The sequence below is a fragment of the Vicugna pacos genome, chromosome 2 (assembly GCF_048564905.1).
Source record: "Vicugna pacos chromosome 2, VicPac4, whole genome shotgun sequence".
Taxonomy (NCBI): Eukaryota; Metazoa; Chordata; class Mammalia; order Artiodactyla; family Camelidae; genus Vicugna; species Vicugna pacos.
In genome coordinates this window covers 48697189-48723451 of record NC_132988.1, presented here as the reverse complement: position 1 = coordinate 48723451, position 26263 = coordinate 48697189, and the positions used below count along the sequence as shown (strand labels likewise).

Below are 26263 nucleotides of genomic sequence, written 5' to 3'. Positions count from 1 at the left end.
GACTCTTTGCAGTAATTGGAGACTAGCAAGAAATAGATTACAAGCAAAGGTTATGGACTGAAAAAATTTAGATATGTATGTTCATGTTAGCGCATTTTCCTAGAGACTTGAGAGAATTGATATTGTATTCAAATGTGATTTTTAAATTTCTACATAGAATTTTATTCTTAGATGACCCATCATTTATTTGTTCATTTTTTTAAATTGGAATTTTTAGTTGTTTTCAGTTCTTTGAATTTTGTTTTGAAAAAATCTTTGAATATATTGGCAAATTGCACCCCTGAAAGATTTTTGACAATATATACCCAACTGTTAGGTTAAATCACATGAAATGTTTATTGACATTTTAAACTATAAAAATTGGCCATTTCATATAGTTCAATCTAAAAGTGTGTGTAAAAATGCCATTTATTACATACTTAGCAATCTCTGCCAATTTTAACAGAAAAAAGTTATCTCATCACTTTAATTTTTATTTATTTGATGACTTTTATTCAGCAGTCTGGATTGTGCACTTATCATGTACAAACCAGCGTGAGAGGCATAGGATGCAAAGAGGACTAAGAACAGAACTGAACTTGTCTTCATGGTGTTTACAAGCTTATTAGGGGAGATTATTAATCACATATTCTTAAATATAAATGCAAAATTTAATATGTAAAAATGCTATGACTAATATGTACTAAGAGAACCTTTAAAGGGACATTTAAATTGGGAGGCTTATGGAAGGTTTCTCTTTGAAAGTGACATTTGAGCTGTTATCTAATGAGGAGTACATTCAGCTGACGAGGAATTGGTAGAAGGGAATTTGAAATAGAAGGAAGATCGTGTTTAATTAAGGCTTTATGACAAAAAGATAGCATCGTAAATTTTGGGACTTGAAAGAGGATCAGAATGGCTAGAACATAGATTAGGACAGTTGAGTTATGGTATGAGTTGAAGTTGGACAGGTCATGGGATCAGGCTATACAAGGCACTACTGTCTGGGGTAAGAATATTCTTCTCATAAGAACTTGGGAAAACATTACAGCATTCTAAGAAAGGGTGCAGAAACATGTTCTTAGGTATGTTTAGATGGATTACATATGCTAGGGTGGATTAAGACTGGATGTGAGGGGGCCAGTTAGGAGACTTTTGCAGTAGGCCAGGAAAGATGTGATGGTAGCTTGTATTAGGGAAGTGGGGGTAGTGATAGAAAGAAAGTAACAGATTTGGGAGCTATCTGCAGTCAAATGCTCTACCACTGAACTATACCCCCAGATTTGGGAGCTATTTGAACAACTGGATGGATTCTTGAGAACTTCATTCACTGAGTTCTGCTTTGGCACAAGCCTTTGACCTTCTCAGAGAAATGCTAAACAAACATCTGTGGGAAATCTTCTTTTGCATTTATGACACTGTGGTTAAGGACACTGTCCTCTTAACTAACCATACAAAACATTTCTTGAAATTCAAATATCAGAAGTTCCTAAGCCCTCAAGGAATGTGTATATATTGCTTTTATGGGAGTGCAAGCCATATTACTAACTGTATTTTCTTTTTTGTGTGTTCATCAAGAGTCTCAGAGACATGTTTGAAGTCTAACTTCTGTAAATGATTAGGAGTCTTTGACCTGAATGTCCACGTTACAAATTCACTCTGGTGTTGCTCTCATTTTCTATTTTCTCCAGTTTTAATTTTTCATTTATTAATATTCATCTATTTTATTGTATGGATTACTATGTATCTTCTATAATCCATAAGAAAACCAATTAGATAATAGAAAAAGATGGAAACTCTTCATTCAAAAGTGAAAAATGGAGCCATGGGTTTGAATGAGATCACTTGGGAGAGGAGACTAAGTAAGGACAAAGTCAGGGCCAGGATTTGGCACTGAGGAACCTATGCATTTAGTCAGTACATAGAGGCAGAGAATCAAAAATACATCCATGCAAAAGAGTCTGAGGAGGGAGGGAGGTGGTCAGGAAAGTTGGAAGCCAAGAGGCAGTAACCTCCTGTGAGGAATACTACTGATAGGTCAAGGAAATTTAGGACTGAAAAGTGCTCACCAGATTCCTCAGTGAGGCTCTTTGGATAGAGTGTTGGGAAAAGAGTTCAGATTTGAATGGCTTGAGAAGCAAACAGCAGGTGAGGAAATGGAAATACAGAATATATGCAACCCATAATTTAATGTTTGTTAGACATTTCTATTTCTTCTTTTGTGAATTCTCTGCTAGTTTTATTCTTTTTACATTAGAGTTATATATTTTTATTAGTGTAAGGATATGTCATATATTCAAGGGGTTTTTTTATGTCTATTAAATAGAATGTAAATTCTTTTTTTTCCCAGTGTGGTTAATGCAACTTTTATATGAACTGGAGGTCTGCTAGTTATGTAAGAGCCACTTCTGATTACATCTTACTCTGTGATGATCTTATATTTCATCCATTCAATTAATATATATTTATTGCTTTCACTATATACTCAGGGTTAATTTTATAAGAATTTGCACTATAATTTTAATAGAACATTCGCAGCTCACTACAGCAGTAATTTTAGTGAATGCAAATGAGATATTTCAAAATCCTTGAGTAAGAACTACAGATTGTAAAAAGAGCTAAAGAGTCATAAATTTTCTAAAAATAATCTTTTCCAAAACATAATTTTAGTTACTATTTTGCCAAGAATGAAAACATAAAGCAATTGATCTTAGGCTAAACTCATGCAGTTTATCCTCTGGGCTAAATAATGTCAAGTCTTACTGTCACACTAATAAAGCATAGTAACTGCATGGGCAATGGCTTTCCCTAAAATAGGGAGGAATGAGGGGATTGGCTCAGGCACTGGAATTAAAGACTGATAAAGGAGTTTTTAAAAACTTACCAGGTGTTTGTATCCATAATATTTAAAGCAATGGTAAAATTTACCACAATACATTTAGGTAATTTGTTACCAAATTGACGCCTCATGTTTATTTGTGACTATATATTTTATTTGCCCATAATAAATTTCAAAAGAAATAGAGGTTCTGTGAGTGCTTTGCATAACAGTTAGCTTTATGAAAAAGAAATTAAAAAACAAGGTGTAGCATATAAGATAAATTTTTATCTACTTCGCTAAAAATAGAACTTAGTTCAGTTGGATTAAATATTTATTTTAATAATTACTTATGTCAGGTGTCCCTGGGTTTGAAGAATGTAAAGTGTTTTTCTGTGTTTGTTAATGCTTTTGGAGTATTAAATAAAACATATTATATTACTTCCTTAAGATTTCCTGGTAAAATATGGTGACTGTCATTTAAAAAAATTCTTTAAATATTTTAGTCAATACTGGACCCTGTGCCATGAAATTATCCTTTTCTATATATTAACAAACCTTCCTAGAGTTTCTCACTTAACCTCAAAAATGTGCTTAGAAAATGGAACAAAATATAATCTATTTTCTAATATCCCCGTATATCAAGTGGTGTATGCCATAAATTTAAAAGGATAATGATTTTATTGTACTAACTGTTCTATTAATAATTTTCTAGCATCTACATTTTCAATGAAAACATAGGTAATATATATGTAACGTGTTATACATACATGTAAGATATATAGCATATAAACAAGTGCTAAATTCTAATTTAAATGAAAGTAATAATGTTGTCTAATTAAACCCTGCAGTCATCACAACTCCCCAGTGCCGTAAGAATGCAGAGCCATAAGAATGGAGAGGCAATGCAACACGTCCTGGAGTGGACTGCAGTGGTTTAAATCTTGGCTTAACTCTGTGATCTTGGGAAAGCTGAGCATCTTTTAGATAAATGTTATGTTTAAATGTTACATTTCAAAGTGGCAAATTTGTGAAGGATGGTTGAGAGAAACAGGGACTTTTCATTGGCAAATAATTCCTCTGTGTGTGTGTGTGTGTGTGTGTGTGTGTGTGTGTGTGTAGGGATGGTGAAGCAGCCTGTGTAGAACTGAAAGATGATTTATTTGCCAATAAAAACACAGCTTTGCAAGAATTTGTAACAAAGCAAAAGGATAAGATATTTCAGGATAAGATCAGAACCTGTGAACTCACAATGAAATTTTTAGTAAAGTTACTAATATTATATTAAAAATGTGGAATTAAAAATCAAGCAATTCTCTCAGTGCAGAATGAGTGCAAAACGCTTCAAGGAAAACCCAATACCTTTTACTCAGCAAAATTTGTGACTGTTGGCTTGAGGTTCTCCATTTGTAAAATACAGGTGTTGTTCACTTAAGTGATACCAACAATCCTTTTCAGGTCTAAGATTTCTGAGGTCATAGGAGGTCGCAAGGACTTTGATGAAAGAAAGACCTAAGCGCCTGAGTCTAAGCTGAAGTAGTTTTAAAGCTTAGAGGATCTTTTGGTTTTAGGCAGAGGGACAGAATGAATTAAATACATTTTCCATGTAGGCTGTGAGGATACAATTCAGTTTATATTAAATGGGGATAAAAAGCACTCATAATTCAACAAGCCAAGTGTTAACACTGTAGTCTAAATGATGTATTCCTTTATCAGTTGAAACCTAATTAGAGCTTCTATAACTTGACTTTTATTTCAATAAAGCATTAATTACATAGGAAAATATAATTTCTCTGAGCACATACTGTTAACTATGTTCTGTATGGGGCAGGAAGCCCATGCAGCCACAACCAAAGGCACCGTGACTCACCTGAACTTCCTCAGAGGGGTCAACCTTGCCAACTTGAATCAATGCAATAACTGCAAATACCACAGGACTAGTTTTCTCAGTTCATGTTTGATAAAACACTAATGCAGAAAGATTTTGTGGACTGGTAAAGTAGAGAATTCTAATAAATGTTGTATTTGTATAGCCTTTGATTCTAAAATAAATTATCTTTATTTCTGTAATTCTTTTTGTCAATTTCCTGCTCAAATAAAAGTTTTTTTAATTAATAATTTTTTAGAAATCGTCAGTATCCGAATTGGGTATGCTTCAGATTTTGTTGGAAATTGTGTGTTCCTAAATTTTGAAATGTTTTGGTAATTAAATAATATTTTCTAGTAAGGAAATATTAAAGAATAAGTAGTAAAGTATTTATCGATTTCAAACCAGTAAGTGTGATGAAATACCATTATATTATCTGTTAAAATAACTCCAAGACCATTTCTGATTTTGTGTAAATATTGGCAGAAAGGAATTAGGAAAATGACCTCCCTCGCAGACTTGAAATATCAACTTCAGTACTAAATTTTTATCAAAATTCATAATGCATTATTAGCATTTCAAGAAGATTGTGAGAGTTTTATAACCTTCTATCCTAATGCGTCTCCTCTAGATCAGAATGAAGAAAAGTAAATCAAACCAAAACAAAAAAGAAAGATGCTCAAACCAAAGAAACAGTCCTTTCTTGGTGGAGCAAGATTAGAGGCAATTTCACCTGTTCTCCAACTTGGGGCTAATTTTGTTTCTTCTTTGTACTCACGTCTGTCCCTACAGAAATGAAAGGGTGAGATACTTGTGGAATATCAGAGACAAAGGGGAAAGGGAAGATTGGCAGTTTCAGAGACTTAAAAAAATGTGGTTTTGTGCTTATTTAGCCCAGTTAGTGGCAACTAACCACAGCTCCTTCAATTTACCCTCTGGACCTGGCATGAGAAAATTGTTTCTAAAGATTTGTGTCATCAATACCTCTGTGCTCACTATTTCAAAACAGTAAACACAGAGAATGGACTTAGGGCAGGAAGTTGTTTTTTTCTTAATTTCTCTCATAGTGGTGGCTTAATGTAGTAAGAATCAGTATTAAGCCTCATTTTACTTTGAAACAATTTGCTAATGTAGAAAAAAAGTGTTCTTTTAGTAGATGAGAATATTGAGACTTGAAGTTAAAGTGACATCACCTCCCACCCCATGCATCCCCCATGCAAGCTGCCAGTCACAAAGTGGAGACTGGAATCTACTGGTGTGGTTCATTTTAGCATAACATTTGATTAAAGTGTAACTATTCAGTAACAGGTAAAGATTTACCACTGTTTTAACACAGTATGGGTATTTCATAATGTTCAATATGAGAAAGCAAATGCACCCAGAAATTTAAAAAACTTAAATATGAGAACAAATATTGGAGGTCTATTCAGCTTCTTATAATTGCTTAAGAGTCCCAGAATCCCCACTCTAGATGAGGGAACATTCTAAAAATTATCTTAAAGAGTTATAAGGCGGTGTGTCTCATTTGTTAACCATTTATTCTTTGGGTTTTTTGTTTCCCATCATCTGAAAGATTTGAATGCCATCTTCCAGGAGCAGGGTTTACCCAGCTCATGGCCTGCACAGATTACTGGAAGTTAAATCTAATGTGAAATTCTGCGCAAACTGCTAGCTGACAGCAGTCATTTAGAGGGAGCTTGTTGCCTCTGATAAATCCTGCATAACTGGGAGTCCAAACCAGTGTTGGCTTTGGGGCAAGGATAGAGATTGGAATGGGTGGTGATGAGGACCAGCAAACCAGAAAGAGGAGGGTAACTCATCATTCATTTCTCGGATGCAATAGTGACCGACAGAAAGAAGGAAGACCAGAAAGTACATTTTACAGATAACATCCTTTTCATGGCAGTTGTTTGAAGCCATTTGAGAAAATGTGCTAGTATTGTTTCTGGCTGAGTTTGTCCTGCTTGGGAGGACACATTTTCCCGTCCTTCTCATTTGCTGTCTTCAGTCCCTCAAGATGACCTTAATGGAGATCAGGGGGTTAGGGTGGGAGTAGGCAGGCGGTAGAAGCAGAAACCGGCTCAATTATTAGAGGACTACAAATGGCTTAGTGACCTCCTTTCCTCAAGAACTGTTTTCTAGTCCCTTTCCTTTTATCAAACCAATTTTGTCACTTTTTCGTTTGTAACGTTCTCCCACTGCCCAGCTCCTCTTTCTCCCTCCACCATCCTCCCAGCCTTCTCCTCACCTGTCCACCGCTATGGCCGTCATAGAGTAGATGCTGGCGAACACCGCTGTGATAGGAAAGAAGTTCTGGAAGCGACAGTAGTTGGCGCCGAAGTACCACTCGCTGTGGAGCGCATAGATGAAGTTGACCAAGGTGTTGAAGGCGGCCATGGAGGCATCGGAAAAAGCCAAGTTCACGAGGAAGTAGTTGGTAACGGTCCTCATGCGCTTGTGGGCCAGGATGATCCAGATGACGATAAGATTCCCGAAGACCGCCACGGCCACCACCACGCCGTACGCTAGGGACCAGAGCGCGATGCGCCAGGACGGCTGCACGAACTGGTTGGTGAGGTTGGCCCGGGGCTGCGAAGGCGCCGGGGTGGCGGCGGCCAGTCCCAACGTGGAGGAGGAAGCAGAAAGATTGCCAGCTTGGACTAGCAGTTGCAGCCACCCAGGCTCAGCCACCCCCGTGCCTGCCCCTGGCTGGAACGCAGCGCTCAGGCTCCCGGCGTCCGCTCCCGCTGTTCCTGCACCTTCCGTCCAGTTCGCGGCTGCGGGGAGCGAAGCCATCGCGGTGGGTCTGCAGCCCCGGGTCCCTCGACTCACCCACCGCCAGCCCGGGCCGACTCCCACGAAGTTCTTCTTTGCCTCTTGCCTGCTTTGCTGCGGAGCGGACCTTAGCCCCGCCCGGAAGCGAAATAGGGACGGTATCACAGCCCTCGCTGGTGAAGCGATGCTCTCAACCCGCAGGTGATGGGGAGCAAGGGCGGCACTTTCTCCGAGGAGTTTGCTAATCTAGCAGGCAGGAAGGATGAAATGGCCGGAAAGAAAGGTGTTAGGGGCAGTCACTAGCGGAGAAGCCCGGCGCGGTCCCTGCGCGAGTTCCGGGCGCCAGCTGGAACACCGAGGCTCAGGCGCCGCCGCGAGCTTTACGGTCTCTTATAGTCCCTGCTGCGGTGACGCTGTGGGGGCCGCGGCACTGACGAACCCCTTCGTGGGCTACCATTGTGCTGCTTTCTTTCACCCCGCCCTTCGGATTTCATTCACTAGCTCCTCGTGGGAGCTTGGCGGGTGGATACTTTCTAGAAGGGCTGCACTTTCTCAGATGCAATTAAAATCTTTACAAGATTGTTTTCCCTTTTTCAACGTCAAGATATTTTGCTGAGGTCCCTGCTCTCAGACATTTATTGTGAGCTGTTCTTTTCTAAACCAATTAAACCATTCACCTGTAAGTCATGATCCCAGGAGATTTTTCGAAAATAGAATGTGAGGACTCTGCGCACCGTGTGCCTCGCGCTTTATTTAGGTGTCACTGGCTTTTGGAATTTCACTCAACTTACTGCTTGTGTGTTTCTGTCCTCGCTTTTCAGATGCCGTTTCCTCTTGCTCCCACTTCCAGAATCCACCCATCTTCCCTCTTCCTCTAATCTCTGTCACCAGGAAGGAGTCCCCTCGGCTCCGCTTATCCCCAGGTAGAGGGAGACTGGTTTTTCATGGAGGATTCTGCTCAGGTTGGAATGACCTAACACACTGAGGGTAAACCAGAAATCCCAAGATGTAGCTGTTTCTTAAAACATGGTGACGAGACTCGAATTTCCTCACTTCCCTGGGATAATTGTATTCTGTAAACAATCTAAATACATACACATAGCTATACGGTTTTGGACATTTGGAACCTTGGATTTCACAGTCTGATCGTGAGGACACACAGATGAAAATAACCTTAATTTCCTGGGCAGACAGGCCGGCCTGACTTGTGAGTTTTGGATTAGAGCAGGTGAGGTAGGGTGTCCAGTGGATTACAAGCTGGAGAAAGTAGTCTGTGCTTAGATGGACCTCACCGGCAACATAGCAGTATGTTCTAGAGCCAAGACTCGGTTTTATTAGTCTCTTGCGGGCAGGTGAGAAGGGATTTAGGGTTACACATATGTTAGCAACCCCCCCAAAACACTCGAACGCTCCGAGCCTTGATTTCTTCGCTTAAAAATGAAGATTAAAAAAAATCTAGTTTTTATTTTTTCATTTTTTTTAGATTCCACATATGAGCGATCTCATATGGTATTTTTCTTTCTCTTTCTGGCTTACTTCACTAAGCATAAATACAAAACAGAAATAGACTCACAGACATAGAATACAAACTTGTGGTTGCCAAGGAGGTGGGGGGTGGGTGGGAAGAGATAGATTGGGATTTCAAAATTGTAGAATAGATAAACAAGATTATACCGTATAGCACAGGGAAATATATACAAGATCTTATGGTCGCTCACAGAGAAAAAAATGCGACAATGAATATGTGTATGTTCATGTATAGCTGAAAAATTGTGCTCTACACTGGAATTTGACACAACATTGTAAAATGATTATAAATCAATAGAAAATGTTTTTAAAAAATCTCGTTTACAGGGTAATTATGGGGATGAGTAGTTTCAACATACTTTCAGCAGCACCAGACAGGAGGGAGACCTCAATAAACGTTAGTGCCCCTTTCCCTTGTCATTGTGTGTTTCATCTACACATTTTTGGATTAAATGTATCAGAGCAACAAGTTCTATTTGCTTCAAGAGCAGATAGCTTGTGATTTGAGAGCATTCTGTAATTTATTTCCTGGTTCAGTACCTATTCTTCAAAAACTCTGTTTATTGTACAAATGGACTTAGGGCGACCGGTAATGAATAACATTTTCCTTCTTTAATTTTTTTATGACAAAAAGGTAATATATATAAATAATTTTGAGACAACCTGATAATTATATTGACACAATCCAGCTTCAAAATACCATCCTGAAAATGATAATTATCAAGGGTTACTATTTTCTGTTTCTTCCCAGAAAGGCCTGCAAAAATATGTAATAAATCATAAGTAAAGTTAATAGAGATTCCACACTTCCTGCTTACTAATTCTAAATTAAATCATTTTCTCATGAAAGGCAAATTACTTCTTTCTATCAACTCACCATCTGAAATTACTTGAGTTACAAATGAAAGCCTCTTCTCTAATGAAATCAAAGAAGAATTAAAAAAATCCTTTGTATGACACACCATTTATCAAGATTACAAAATGGGCCATGTTGTGGTTTGGCAGTTATGCATATTTTGATTAAATATTTAAAGTTGTAAAATTACTCAGCTGTGTAGGAATCTATTCAGTTTATACTGTTGCTTTACTTATCCATACAGAATATTATAAGTCTGTGATCTTGTCCTTATTAGACTTAACACATGAGTAGAGATGATATGCGAAAAATGAGTGGTGATGGAATTAGAAGAAGTTACAATGAAAGGGGTGTAAAATGTTGTTTACTTTCAGAGGAAGAGAGGGATCCAGGTCATGGCTTTACTTTTAGATTTGCCTTACATAGAGAGAATCCCCCTGTGTCCCAGTAGGGTAGTCGTTATCCATTCATTTCTTCAGTCATTCCTTTAACATGTATTGAGTGTACTTCCTTCCAGGAGCTATACCAAGTACTAGGGAGGTAGCAATGAAACAACCAAATGTGAATTCTGTCCTCAGGGAGTCTGCAGTCTAGCAGTATTTTTTGACATTAAAACAAGTATTGTGAGTGGTAGAATAGGCAAGTACAGAGAAAAATGAGAATGTGTAGCTAAGTAGGAGGATGTTGTGCCCACTGGATTCTGGACTCTGTCAACTTCTCTTAAAAATTTCTTTGTGAGGATAAAATGAAGTGCCAAAAAGAAAGATAGACTTAGCAGAAACTTATGCCTTAAAAGATGGGAAGGTTTAGGAGATAATGGTTACGGAGGAGGTTTGCCAACTAAGAGAATTTGATGAATAATATGACCATTGTAGCTCCAGAGTCTGAATCCTGCCCTTATCTGACTCACTCTGCTGGTTTCCCAGTTCTTTCTCTTACCATAAGAACGCCAAATGCCTTAGCCTTGGACCACTGAGGAAAGGAGCCGAGAGGCTGAAAATATGGTAGCACACTAGGTGACGTAGAGAAGAATCCTATACTCCCACATTTAAGACCTGGGAGTATTTGTGAGAGTGTCCCTATGCAAATGCATGAGGATACTGGGAGATTAGCCAAGCATGGGACCCTAGGAGACATTAATAGGTTTTAGATAATAGTGTGTAAATCTCGGTTTGACTGCATAAATGTAATACAAATTATGATTATTTATGTGAATGCTTGCAATTTATTCTTGATGCAAGAAATGTTTGCCTATTTTATTATGCACAATAGATTACATTTCTTCCAAATTTTATTTACTATCCATATTTTCACTTAGAATACATACTTGTTATGTTTCCCAGTGATTTGCTAGCAATTTACACTAATAGAATGGATGCTGGTCATATATTAATTATTTTTTCTTCTCTTACAATTCAAGGAGATAATACGGCATATTTCATACTTGTATTATTTTAACAGGCTTCCTAAAAAATACGTATAACAGGGTAGAATTTCAGGTAGTGTTGCTGGCTAGTAAAGGAGTTATTTTTGGAAAAAGAAAGGTTGTCAAATTTCTAGATGTCTGTCTCCGACAATAATCTTCTGTTTGACAGTTCTCTTACATTTTTTTCAGTATGTTTATTGTTTCCCACTATAATGAAAATTTCTTTTTCACTTTAATCAGTGACAGATTCTGATAGTCCATTCTTTGACTCTTTTAAAAAATACATTTTTTAATTGAAGTATAGTCAGTTTATGATGTGTCAGTTTCTGGTGTACAGCACAATGCTTCGGTCATATAGGAACGTACATATATTCACATTCTTTGACTCTTGCTTTATGTTTTTTCCCTCTATTGTTTCATCGTCCTTGTTTTGCAGTTACATTGGATCATTTCTACCCTCTGAATTTTGGACTCCTACAAACAGGCTGCTGAGTATTGCTGACAACCAATCAATCAATCAAAAATCAATGCATCTCCACTTAATTGTACTCCTTAGCAACTCTCGCTGTCTACCAGACACCCTTTCCATGTGGGTCTGTGATCAGTTCCCAGCTATTTCTCAGTTCTTTGTTTTCCATCTTCCTTTTTATGCTCAACATACTATATTGTTTCCAATTTATCTGACAAAATTAAAACCATCAGCTAAGAATTTCACATTTCTGTTCATTTCATCCATTTTTTAGTCATTTCTTATTGTCTCTGTGGAGGTGGTTTACTTCTTTTATCTGTACTGCCTGTTCTTTCAACAATTCCTCTCTCTTCTTTTCTCTTGAACACCTCTTTAGGACTGAGACATCCAAGAATCTATATAAAAAGCCCTTTCCTGACTGCATTCTGATTTAGTTACCACTTTATCTCTCTTCTTTTATTCCTAGGTGATCTTTTTAAAAGAAATATTTATTTGTCAGTGCTCTGTCCTATCAATTACCTGCATGTTAAGCCACATTTTCACTTTCCATCCTCAATTTTCTTGACCTCTCTGTAGCATTAGCATCTGACATTTGCGTTAGCTTCCTAGGGCTGTCATAACACGTTACCGCAAATGGAATGGCTTAAACAACAGAATTTATTCTCTCACAGTTTGGGAGGTTAGGAATCTGAAAACAGTGAGCAAGGCTGTTGTTGTTGTTGTTGTTGTTGTTGTTTTTCTGGAAGCTGCGAGGGAGAATCTGTTCCATGCCTTCTCTCTCCTAGTTTCTGTTGGTTGCTGGCAATCTTCAGTGTTCCTGGATTTATAGATACATTACTCCAATCTCTGCTGTCATCACATGATATTCTCCTTGTGGGTCTTTACATCACTTTCCCTGTGTGTTTTTCTGCGTCCACATCACACTTTTCTCTTAAAGTCATCAGTTACTGGATTAAGACCAACCCCAAACTAATAGACCTCGTCTTCTGCAGTCACTTCAGCCTCTACAGTACCCAAACTGAACTCACCTTCAAGGTCTTAAACCTTTTCTTTCCATTTTTCCCATGGTGATAAGGAAATGAATCTGGCTGAATTTAGTTCCCCAAACTAGGAACTGGGGAATTATTCTAGATTTCTTTGCATTTTTCTTTCTCCCCTTGTTCCACAAATCCAGTCACTTACCAACTCTGGTAGAGTCAGCATTCTTGGAAGTTCTTACATCATCTGTTCTTACTTCTATTCTCACTGATACTTTCCTACTTTAAATTTCTATTAATTCTGTGGATTCTGTGACAGGCTCATGATGGATCACTTTGATGAATGGATCACCGCTGATTTTAGTCAGCATCGTACCTGTCAGCTCTGCTTGGCAATGGTTTAGAGAGATCTTTCTAAACAAAAAATTAGATGAATTGTCTTCCTGCCAAAAATCTTTCAGTGGAAATCAAAAAGTCCCTTCGATACTAGGTCCCTGTTTGCTTCTTTATCTTTTCCTTCTTCCTTTCCTGATTCTTCACTTCAGCATCTAGAACTACGGGCAATTCTTCCAGCATATCTTATTCTTTTACACATCATGTTTTCACAGTTCTGGTTCCTCTTCCGGGAATACCTTTTCCCTTCCTACAATTTGTCACCTATTCTTTAGATTTTGTTTTGATTATTTCTTTTTTGAAGAAACTTCCTATCATGGGGCAGTCCATCATAGTACCCTGTTTATGTCATTATCTTGGCTCTTCTTACACCATCCTGTAATTACTGATTTATGTGTATGTCTCCCCAGCTAAGATATAAGACATTTAAGAGTCAAGTATGAACTTTATTCAGCTGGCTACCTGAGAACCTATACCAAGTATATGTAAATGGAATCAGTAAATGCTTAACACTAAATTATTTAAAAGCACATTTGGTTTATAAAATTAAGACCTTTCAGAAGTAAAGTTTATTTTATTGGATTTGTTATTTATAGGTGAAATTTATGTTGTATTGAAAATGGTTATTTTAGAAGTTAATTTGTGTTTTAAATATTAGGAAGAAATAATTCTATGATTTATGTAGGAAAATACACTGATATGTTTTATATAAGAAGTAATATACTGGTCTTTTCCCCTTTCCCTTGCCCTAATGAGATTAATACTGTCTACCATTATCACTAGATTCACAGAAGTTCGTATTAGATTTTATTTTGAAAGTGAGTTTGTAATTATCTCAAGGTACATATTCTTGTGCACTTAATAGAATGCCATATTTTATGAAATCATTTGATTTACACATATACACACAGAATATTCAAACATCACATTCATTCCCTACAACAAAATACTATATTAAATATTCACAGAACTTCAGTTTTTATTTCTCTTTTGTATAAAATATATAATAGAAAGTGGGGATTTTCTTCTATTGCTGAGTAACTTCACTAAAAATATTTCTTTCATACCCTCTAATTACATATTAATAGAAATAAATAATAAGTATCCACAATTATTCATTCTATTTATCAGGTTACTGGTAACATCTCCAATTCTTGTGTGTATTTTCCCTGTCAAATTTCAGGCCAAGAAATGTGATACAAATATTTATAGTTCACATTTCAAACAGTGAGTTTGAGAAAGCTTTGTACATTAAGTCAGCTGAGAAGGTTTTGCAAAATCTCAGTAAAGAAAAATTGTATAATTCCACTACACTGATTGGTAATGTAAGAAATTAAATTATTTGGAAGTATACTTGGTTTCCCAGAATCTCCAAATGAATCACTTGTAGAAGGGAGACTATAATAGTTTCTGATACATGATACAGAGAGCTATATTAATTTTATATATAATTAACTTTTCCTGAAAATGTGCAATTTTCATAAAAGAGAACCTAAAATTATCTTTCTTGTTTTGCTCATTTTTGTCATTTTTTTCCTTGTGATTCAGTTCTTGTGCTCATATTATGTGGAATGGGTTTTCATCCATGTGGTTAACTGCTTCCTCTACTACTTCTATATAAAAAATAATGACCTGCACAGCTTAGGTAAAAGAATAATAAAATCTTTGAAACACAGTAAAGTATTTTGAATACATATCTCTTATTTCTCTGATGTAATTTTTTCTTCTTTCTTTTGTTCCTTTCTTCTTTCAAAGCAGAATACAACAAATGCTCAAAAATTTGGATATTTATAAACAGATCTTTTTTATAAGCTTTAGTTGAAAAGATGATTTTTTTTCTGGATCTTTAAAAGACTTGAAAACTCCAGTGTTGTGGCAAGAAGCTACTCAGCATTCACTCAGTCAGAAAATATTTATTGAGTTTCTGTTGTGTACTAGGTGCTATTTTAGGTATAGAAATTATACAGGATTTTGCTTTGATGCAACTTACTATGGACTTTTTCTAAATATATTATACCTTTTTCTTAGGGACAGATACTATGAAATATTTTATCAGCTACTTTTTAAAGATTGATTTTACATTTAATTTAATTAAATAGCTATTATTTATGGAGCATTTATTCTGAAAGGCTCTGTACTGACATAAATCTTAACTTTATCCTTAAACACTACTAAAGTACGTGAGGTACCTACTTTACAGAAACAAAAGCAGAGACTTCAGGAGGTTAATTTGTCCAAGACACAGAGATGGTAAATGGAGGGAGAAACTTCGCAGAATAAAGAAATGGACTCACTTGCAATGTTTGAAAAAATTTAATGTTGAAGATAATATTTAAAAAGAGCTTTAAATTGCAGAATGACAACTCATCTGTTGTTTATAGCTCTTACAAACCAAGAACTGGGTGTGAAGCAATTAAAAAAAAAAGAGCAAATCCCTCTCCCCTTCAAAATAGCAAGCAGTCTTAAAATAATAACCCAAAATATTGATGTATAAATTATTAAGGAAGTAGAAATTGGTATCCTATAAAGCAATATATATCAAGGATCTTAATTATAACTATCACAGTCTTTGAGTCCAGTAATTTCCCTCCTAGTGATTTGATCTAAGGAAATAGCCAGAAATTCAGACAAAAATTTATGTGCAAGAATGTATAGTGGCACAATATTTATGAAGTCAAAATGTAAAGGCATACATGTAAAATAATTTTGGCATGTTTGAACTTGGTATCTTCAAAGAAGAGTTTTATCCTGTCACTTGAATAGCATATTTTAAATGTTCTAAAATTAGACAGAAATGATGGTTGTACCACACTGTGAATGTACTAAATAACACTGAACTATATACTTTAAAATGATTTAAATGGTGGATTTTATGTTTTGTGAATTTTACCTAAAATTTTAAAACATAAAATTTTATGTTATGTGAATATTACTTAAAACAGGAAACTTTATGAAAGAAAAAGAGAGCTAGAGTCAGAAACATTCATGTCACAATAAAAATTTATACAAAAGAGTCAACTCTAGATGTACTCAATAAAGTTACTCGACCACTTGGTCTCTAGATAAGGAAATAATATTATATGTTGCAGGCAAAAAATAAATCACCCATAGATTTAATAAATCATTCTGGTCTCAGAATTTAAATGATGACATTGCCTGCTGGAATAGAGTTGAAGAATTCTTTAAAAATTCTTAGGGAAATAAAACTGTGTTTGAAAAATTTATCTCGTTGATTAAACTCTTTTTCAAATGTTAAGATAATAGAAAGACATTTTTAAATACACAGAGTCTCAGGTATAGCACTGATGAGTGTCTCGTGGAAGACAAACAGAACTCCAAGAAACCAACAAACAAGCAGACAAAAATGCAAGTAGATAATCTGTGTGGAATTAAAACCAAACCTCTTAGAATAAAACATAGACAAAACATTATCTGACATAAATCTTAGCAATGTTCTCTTAGGGCAGTCTACCCAGGCAATAGAAATAAAAGCAAAAATAAACAAGTGGGACCTAGTTAAACTTATAAGCTTTTGCACAGCAAAGGAAACCATAAACAAAACAAACGGACAACCTATAGAATGGGAGAAAATATTTGCAAAAGATGAGACTGACAAGGGCTTAATTTCCAGAAAATATAAACAGCTCATACAACTTAATAATAAAACACAAACAACCCAGTCCAAAAATGGGCAGAGGACCTAAACAATCAGTTCTCCAATGAAGACATACAAATGGCCAATAGGCACGTGAAAAAATACTCAGTATCGCTAATTGAGAAATGAAAATCCAAACTACAATGAGGTATCACCTCACACTAGTCAGAATGACCATCATTCAAAAGTCCACAATGACAAATGCTGGAGAGGCTGTGGAGAAAAGGGAACCCTCCTACACTGCTGGTGGAATGTAGTTTGGTGCAACCATTATGGAAAACAGTATGGAGATTTCCTCAAAAGACAAAAAATAGACTTACTGTATGATCCAGCAATCCCATTTCTGGGCATGTACACAGAAGGAACTCTAATTTGAAGATACATGAACCCCAATGTTCATAGTAGCACTATTTACAATAGCCAAGATGTGGAAACAACCTAAGTATCCATCAATAGATGACTGGATAAAGAAGGTGTGGTATATTTATACAATGAAATACTACTCAACCATAAAAAAGAATAAAATAATGCCATTTGCAGCAACATGGATGAACCTGGAGACTGTCACTCTAAGTGAAGTAAGCCAGAAAGAGAAGGAAAAATACCATATGATGTCACTTATATGTGGAATCTGAGAAAAAAAAAAGACAAATGAACTTATTTACAAAACAGAAATAGAGACATAGAAAACAAACATGGTTACCTGGGGTGGTGGGGGTGGGAAGGGATAAATTGGGAGTTCGAGGTTTGCAGATACTAACTACTACAAATAAAATAGATAAACAACAAGTTTATACTGTATAGCACAGGAAACTATATTCAATATCTTGTAGTAACCTATAATGAAAAAGAATATGGAAATGAATATATGTATGTATATGTATGACTGAACTATTATGCTGTACAACAGAAATTGGCACAACATCTTAATCCTTCAATAAAACAAAACAACATAAACAAACAAACAAAATGCAATCAACAAAAGCAGACTAGAATAGTTATGGTTTAAAGGCTGGGACTGTAGACTAGACCATATGGATATGATCCATAGTGATAACTCCAAAGTGGTTGATACCGTCAGTGCCAATGTTTTTAAACATACACATGCATAACATAGTCAGAGATGTGGAGATTAGCTACTACACTCTAAAGAGCAAATCACAATATCAAAGTCACCCTTGAGAATCCTCTGTATCACTTATAAAGTATAATATGTGTGCACACCGTTTTTCCTAAGGAATAAAATAGCTAGTCTTCAAACTGGAATATATTGCTGCTGCTTCAGTTTAGCACAGGATAAAGTATTACATTGTATTCAGGGTCTAGATGATATAAAATGCACATTTAAACACTAGAATCATACTTATTTGTACAAAACAGTGAGAGCTGAGAATGACTGAATCAAAGGTTCACGTCTCCTACCGCCTCTTCTCCCTCAATAACTAAATGAAGGAAATGAGAAGTGTATTATCTGAACAACGTAGATCACATCTCTCCTTCCTTTCTTTTCTCCCTGCCTCTCATTCCATTTTTTACTTTCTTTATTTTCCAGGTATATTTATTGAAATTTCAGAAAATTAAATGCATATATGATGTAATTCCATAGTATTATATGGTGATGATAATTTTGCCGCCTGAAGTCTTACTCTCAGGTAGCTTGGAGACAATTTTCCAAAGAAACAAAAACATATTCATACAAGTTAATTTAAAAAGTAATTCTAGTAACCTTGGGATTTGTTTACTTTTTTGTGTAAGAGGAGAAAGGGTTCTTGTCAAGTAAGTATGGGGTGGTAGATCAAACGTGTTGATTATCTGCAAACTTTGGAATTTCCCATGTTATTGCAAGACATACAGGAGACTAACTTAAGAGAAAAATTAATCTTTCATAACTTATTAAAGTATCTATACTCGAAATGTAAGGACTGCTGAATTTGAGGGGGAGCGGTTGGGTAATTTAGCTTCTTTTTAGTCCTCAAAATAAGAGCTCCTTGGAGAGCTCCTCTCTGTTAATTGAATCAAAGTTAATCAGTACAATTGTAGGAGTGCATGATTGGTGTATAATTTCTGTGCCACACATTCATTTACTATCATTTAAAGGAGGAATCAGAAAGTAGTGTGTATAGGAGCCGCTGATACCTTTATTTGCATATGCTTCATTTATGGTTGGCATAATTTTTCATTTGAAATATGATCACTGCATAAGCACCACAGAAATGGAAGTATATTAAAGAGAAAATAGGTCAAATTTGTTCATAAAAGTGTGCAGAATTTTCTGGATGCACATTTATTCCCAAATGTTCTTAGTGGTCTAAGAAGATTTCTAATATAATCTATAATCAAATCAGCATTTGACATGGTTTAATCTAAATATGGTTTAGATTAAAAATTCAAATATAACTAACTCTCAGGTACAAATTACATTCTAATCTTTGTACTATTATATGCTGACTAGTGTGGTATTCTACAGATTACTGATTAAGAGCTGAAAAGAAAGAACATACTGTCAATTATGTATCTTTATTGATTTATAAATTACACATATCACATGATTGCACTAATATATTACATACATTTAAAATATTCAAAAATGAAAAGGAAAGATGAGGCCATTGACAATAGTTTTAAAAATATATGTGTAGCATCTTAGTATGTAATCTCTGTTCACAGAGTGTAGCTTTGATCATGGGTATGAAAATTCTCTTTACTTCCATAATTAATTTAAAATTATATAATGATGCTGCATAGGCACTTCCCTCACAACCTCTACAAAATAGTTAGCAACCCTGCTACTTCCGTGGCTCCCTTTACAGTTGGGAGTCAACAGGTGTATCTAGAAATGACCGTCCTAGCTTTTATAGTATTGATATACTTTCTAATTGATTGAAATGTACATATTTTCCCTCTTTCTTCCCATAAAGTCCTATCTTCTTCCCTGGGAACTTTTGGAGTTCTTTAGTATTTCAACAGTTAAAGATATTATACCTGATAGTGAAGTATCTGTAGGTGCTAGATCAGATATGATTGGCAAATGAGGGAATGAGAACTCTATATTGGGAAGTTGGTACATTTTAAACACTTTTATTGTAGTATAATTCCTTTATAGTAAAATACATATTTCAAATGTAAAATTTGATGAATTTTGATAGATGTATACACCTATGAAACCATCACCACAATTAAAATAGCTAACATTTCCATCACTCCCCAAAAGGTACAAATTTCAAACTCCTGATTTATCCCTTCTTACCCCCTTTAAACCCTGGTATCCATAAGCTTGTTCTCCGCGTTTGTGAGTCTATTTCTGTTTTGTAGGTAAGTTCATTTGTGGCCTTTTTTAAAGATTCCACATATAAGCAATATTACATGGTATTTTTCTTTCTGTTTCTGGCTTATTTTGCTTAGAATGACAATCTCCAGGTCCATCCATGTTGCTGCAAATGACATTATTTTATTTTATTTTTATGGCTGAGTGGTATTCCATTGTGTGTGTATACATGTATGTGTGTGTGTGTGTGTGTACCACATCTTTTTTATCCAGTCATCTGTCAGTGGGCATTTAGATTGTTTCCATGTCTTGGCTATCGTAAATAGTGCTTCTCTGAATATTGGGGTGCATGTGTGTTTTTGAATTATGTTTTTCTCCAGATATATGTCCAGGAGTGGGATTGCTGGATCATATGGTAAGTCTATTTTTAGTTTTTTAAGGAACCTCCATACTGTCCTCCATAGTGGCTGCAGCAATTTACATTCCCACCAACAGTGTAGGAGGGTTTCCTTTTCTCCACACTCTCTCCAGCATTTATCATTTTTGAACATTTTAATGATGGCCATTCTGACTGGTGTGAGGTAATATCTCACGGTAGTTTTGATTTGGTTTTCTCTAACAATTAGTGATACTGAGCATCTTTTCATGAGCTTGTTGGCCATCTGGATGTCTTCTTTGGAGAGATGTCTATTTAGGTCTTCTGCCCATTTTTTGATTGGTTTGCTTGGTTTTTTGATACTGAGTTGTATGAGCTGTTTGTATTTTGGAAATTAGTTACTTGTTAGTTGCATAATTTGCAAATATTTTCTCCCATTGTAGGTGTCTTTTTGTTTTGCTGATGTATCCTTAGCTGTGTTGAAGCTTTTAAGCTTAACTAGGTCCCATTTGTTTATTTTTTGCTTTTATTTCCACTACTCTAGGAGCTGGTTCAAAAAAACTATTGCTGTTCTTTATGTCAAAGAGTGTTCTGCCTATGTTTTCCTCTAGGAGTTTTATAGTATCTAGTCTTACATTTAGTTCTTTAATCCACTTTGGGTTTATCTTTGTATATGGTGTTAGAGTATGTTCTAATTTCAGTCTTTTACAGGTAGCTGTCTAGTTTTCCCAGCACCACTTACTGAAGAGACTATCTTTTCTCCATTGTATATTCTTGCCTCCTTTGTTGTGGATTAATTGACCATAAGTGTGGGTTTATTTCTGGACTTTCTATCCTGTTCCATTGATCTATCTATGTGTCTGTTTTTGTGCCAGAATCATACTGTTTTGACGGTAGTATAGTCTGAAGTTAGGGAGCATGATTCCCCTAGCTCCATTCTCCTTTTTCAAGACTATTTTGGATATTTGGGGATTTTTTGTGTGTGTGTTTCCATACAAATTTTAACATTTTTTAATTCTAGCTCTGTGGAAAATGTTATTGGTCATTTGATAGAGATTGCATTGTACTTGTATATTTCCTTGGGTAGTATGGCTATTTTAACAATATTGATTCTTCCAATACAGGAACACAATATATCTTTCCATTTGTTTATGTTGTCTTCAATTTCTTTCATCGATGTCTTATAGTTTTCAGAGTACGGGTCCTTTGCCTCCTTGGGTAGATTTATTCTTAGGTATTTTATTCTTTTTGTTGTGATGGTAAATGGTATTGTTTCCTTAATTTATTTCTCTGCTATTCTGTTGTTAGTGTATAGAAATACAACTGATTTCTCTATATGAATTTTGTATCCTGCAACTTTACCAAATTCATTGATGGACTCTAGTAGTTTTTTTGTCACTTCTTTAGGACTTTCCACGTATAGTATCATGTCATCCACAAACAGTGACAGTTTTACTCCTTCTGTTCCAATTTGGATTCCTTTTATTTCTTTTTTTACTCTGATTGCTATGGCTAGAACTTCCAAAACTATGTTGAATAAAAGTGGTGAGAGCGGGCATCCTTGTCTTGTTCTTGATTTTAGAGGAAGTGCTTTCAGCTTTTCACCATTAAGTATGATGTTAGCTGTTGGAGAAGGTGGTACACTTTAAATATGTGCTGAGGCTGCCTCCAGTCATGCTGAGCAACCTGCTTCAGTAGTCCAAAATCTCTTTCTTAGTACTGACTGGAACTTTTCTTAATGCTCCTGTAATTAAATTGGATAAAATTTAAGAGGTGTCACTAGTCCTTTTTCCCCATATGTGCTAATTTTTGAAATGTAAGTTTTTCCCTGAATCAGACTCTTTCAGAAACATATATAATGGAATTATAGTAGAAATATGTATAATCTAATAAATAATATACATAGTGCCATAATTGTTATTAATATCTCTATTTTATGAGTGAGGAAGCAAACAGAGAAGTAATTTGTAACTTAACTGGCAGGACTAGGATTCAAATCCAGATGTTTCAACAGCATAGTCCATAGTCTTAATCACTCTCTAGCCTCAATTTAATTGGTAAGTCATTGGAAGAGGCTAATGTGATTTTCTATACAGGAAGTGTTGAATAGACAGGGTGGACAAACAAGCAATACACCAGTATTTCTTAAAAGCTAACAAAATGAAAAAGAAAGTAAAGGGGAACGTATTTCAAAATCATTTACATGTCAATTTATATTTAGTTTATATTACGACATCAATTAGAAATTTTGAATGGAAATGAGTTCTTATCATTTTCTCACAGAAACAAAGCACCTGTGAGGATATTTCATTCGACACTTTCATTATTAATCTGAAAAATCACAGATTCCTGATAGTATCAAATTACTTGACAGAAAAAGATCAAGGATTCCTAGGGAACAACAGCCAAATATCTAATAATGATAGAATCTAGGATTTATAAGATTATGTGATCAAGGGCAGGAAATATTTCTCTCTCTCTCTCTTTTTCAATTAACAGAAACTCCAATTTTAATTTTACAGTTATATTTTAAGAAAAATACATTGTGCAATATATGAATTAAACTGATTTTAACTTGATGCTTAAATATGGGAGAATTATATTAATTTTGAAATAACCCTCATAGTCTCATTACTTTTGTGGTTTTCTATGGCAAAGCAAAATTCCCAGGGTAGTTGAATCTCTAGGTTCAACATTCTCATAACGTTTTGAAAATGTATTAAACTTATATAAAATAAGCCAGAATGAGAATCTGAAAAGGCTGAGAAAAATAACATTTAAAAGTCTCTAGGAATAACAACATTTATAAAACAATAAAATGGGAGGTATTATTTTATGTTAATGAATATAGATGATTCTAATCCTATAATCTCTCCTTTGTACCATTGGTCTCCATTTAGTGCAAGATGATTCATTAGGATAGGACATATTCAAACTTTCATTATTTTTATTCTTCAGTCTTATCCTTTAACTGCTTTATGTTGTTGATACATATTTTAAAATTTTCATAATGTATTAGTAAAGTAGAACCAAGATATAAATTGTGCCTTAATGATTGTGTGTGCACGTGCATGTGCATGTGCGTGTGTATGCCCATGCTTGATGCACTAATTTTTCAATTGGTATCTATTATAAAAGATCTTTATGTTGTATTTCCCTTCCTTGTTCCTTTTCTCCCACTGGCGCGACATTCCCCAGCCACAGAGAAGCTGCCTTGCTTTCTGCCCAACAGATTTCCCCCTGTTGGCTTAAACTAGCAGGACTACAAGGATGCTGGAGTAAAAGAAGACCACACTTACTCTCTTGTTTGTGCCATCTTTCTGAGTCTCAGTGGTAGTATGAAAAGTAGGGTTATGTAATAGACTTTTTCTTTACTTCAGGAGATTATGCTTATAATTTCCATTCTGCCTGGCAGATCTTTAATCCCACCCTGATGTCTTGCATTCTGTTCAGCAGGTATTCTTTGTCCAGAGATTTAAAAATATATTTCTCCAGAAACTTTAGACTAATAGACTTATTGAGATTTTTTCTAGCTTATTGTGTTAGTATAGATCAAGTATAAGTGAGAGGGGAAACATCTGAGTAGATCATTCTTAAAATGGGAAAATTCTGATCTTAGCCTTTGCACTGATTACCACTCTTTTTTGGGTGCTGCAATTTGTTATTTGACAGCAAAAATTATTGCCTACTGAGCTGTAAATAGGAGTGTTTATGAAACCTTAGAGAGAAACTTGTAAAAAGATGCAGTTTATTTATAGAAATTACTTTTCAGATAAGAGGCTACAGACTCAATTGTTCTCCCTGGGCTTAGAAGAAAGTGATTTCTTCATCTACGTAAATAATTTCCTTAGATGGCTGAAGAAATCAAGGGACAGAAAAATCAACTCTAAGTATTCAGAGGCCTCTTATTTTGGAGAGGCTGCAGAGATCACTTAATCTAAATCCCTTAGAGACCGGAGCAATTGAGTCACCAGGAGTTGACAAGTCATATGCATTTGTATAGATAAAATGGCTTGGGGGTAGTGAAGAAATTTTTTAAGTATTGCTGGACACTGGTGCTCAATATACTGTCATACCTAGCTAGTAATTGCTAACTAGTTCTTGGGCTTTAATTAAAACTGCTTCTATTGTTGAATAAAATGCAGTTATTTTGAGACTTGATATACTTATTGTGGCCTATGTTATATACGTTCATCATCATGACAGGGTGGTAGGTGCACAGAGGCTTTCCCCAGTAAATGGAAATGGTATATGCAAGAACATGCAACAGGGGGAACCACTGAGGGTACTAACCACATAAATGAACATGTAGCTGTTATACTTTGAGTCCTACTTTAAATCTTCCTAAGAAACTATCTAATGTTCTGATTAAGTGAGCCGCTCCCGACAATTAGTTATCTGAAGATGCTAAAAATGCAACATGGTTATAGATGTCTCGAGTGGAAGGTTGTCACTTCATCTGGAAAGTATCTGTACTGTGACTGTTTGATAGTAATACAGCATAGATTTTTAACATTTATAGGGCAATAGCCAGTGAACCAGCAATATATCTAGAAAATTAGCCGTACATAACTGATGGAAGGAACCTCAGTAGTGCTGACAGAGACAATGGATTATAGATTATGGATTTAGAAGGGGAAAACTTGCCTATTTATTCATCTGTGAGCATTTGTCCATCATCTAGGAAGCTATGGAGGAGTTGGCTGGCTGTCAAACAGGGCTGATAGATATGTCTCTTTGTCCTCACCCTTTTTTTATTTCTTCCCTCTTCAGTATTGCTCCAGCTTCTTTGTTTGATAGTCTAGTAATTTTGATCTTTAATTTCATTTTAATATCCCCTGAAGTATAGCTGTTTCAAGAAAATTAATTATCAATTTTCATACACATTATTTGTCTATCTTTTAATATTTTAATCTAGATTTATATATATTGCAAAATTTATTTCTCATCACTCTTTTTCTTCTTAGTCTTACTCCATCTTCAAGTTTCATGGTTGCATTCCACTTTCAGTCTGTAGATACTATTCATTTATATTTTAGCTGCCAGTATTATAAAGAATTCTGATATAAATTTTAGTTTTTGGTTAATTTTTTTGTAGATAACATTTTACTTCTGTTTGGAAACTTGTGTAATTATTATTTTCTTATTCCTAGAGTTTAGATTTTTTTCAAATTCAGAAATGACATGACCAGCTGTGAGTTTTTTTAATCTTCAAACTTTGTTTCTTTCCATCTTGAGGCCATTTTCTATTCTTAGCTTAAATTTTTATCCCCCTGCATCTGTGCCCTCCTTTAAAAAAATAACTACTATTATTTATACTTTATGTACCATTAATATATTCTCCAATCTTTCCATCTTTTTCTTCATTATATCTATTTATTTACAGTTTTGCTCTGTGATTTAGATATTTCTTCGACTTGATTTTCCAAGCCATTAACTTAAGTTACAACTGTTTCTGTCTTCTCATTCAATCCATCTACTGACTTTCTTAGCTGGTAAATCATGTTTTTTGGTTTATTTTTGTTTTAACTCAAAAAGACTTTTCAACCCACAGCAAATTTTTCTTAATTTTATTAATCATCATTATCATCATTTTTAAGTTCAAGTCTCTCTTGTGTTCAAGAGCCTCTTCCATCAATCCTATTTTGCTGGATATTCTTCTGTTTAACTCATCTATCTCTCCCTTGGCAACTGGATCTTCCTGAAGCACTAGGGGAAAGTTTATTTCCTTCTAATTTTCCATCATAAGAAGCGGAAACAACAGAGTAACTCCTTCAAACTCCTAATGCCCTCTTGGGACCAGAGAGACTAGGCATAGTTGAGTTGTCAGATATTATTCTATTCCCAATGGCACCTGCAGATCGCTTAGAATAAATTTAT

General features: G+C 35.3%; 1 protein-coding gene across 1 annotated transcript in view; it reads right to left on the bottom strand.

Annotated features, from left to right (window-relative positions):
• Window positions 1-7460, bottom strand: part of TACR3 (tachykinin receptor 3) — a 63305-nt gene extending 55845 nt beyond the window's left edge. The window contains exon 1 of the mRNA XM_072939537.1: window positions 6913-7460. Within this exon, the coding sequence (XP_072795638.1) occupies window positions 6913-7460 (548 nt within the window). The remainder of the gene's footprint in view (window positions 1-6912) is intronic.
• Between the last annotated feature and the right edge of the window lie 18803 nt (window positions 7461-26263).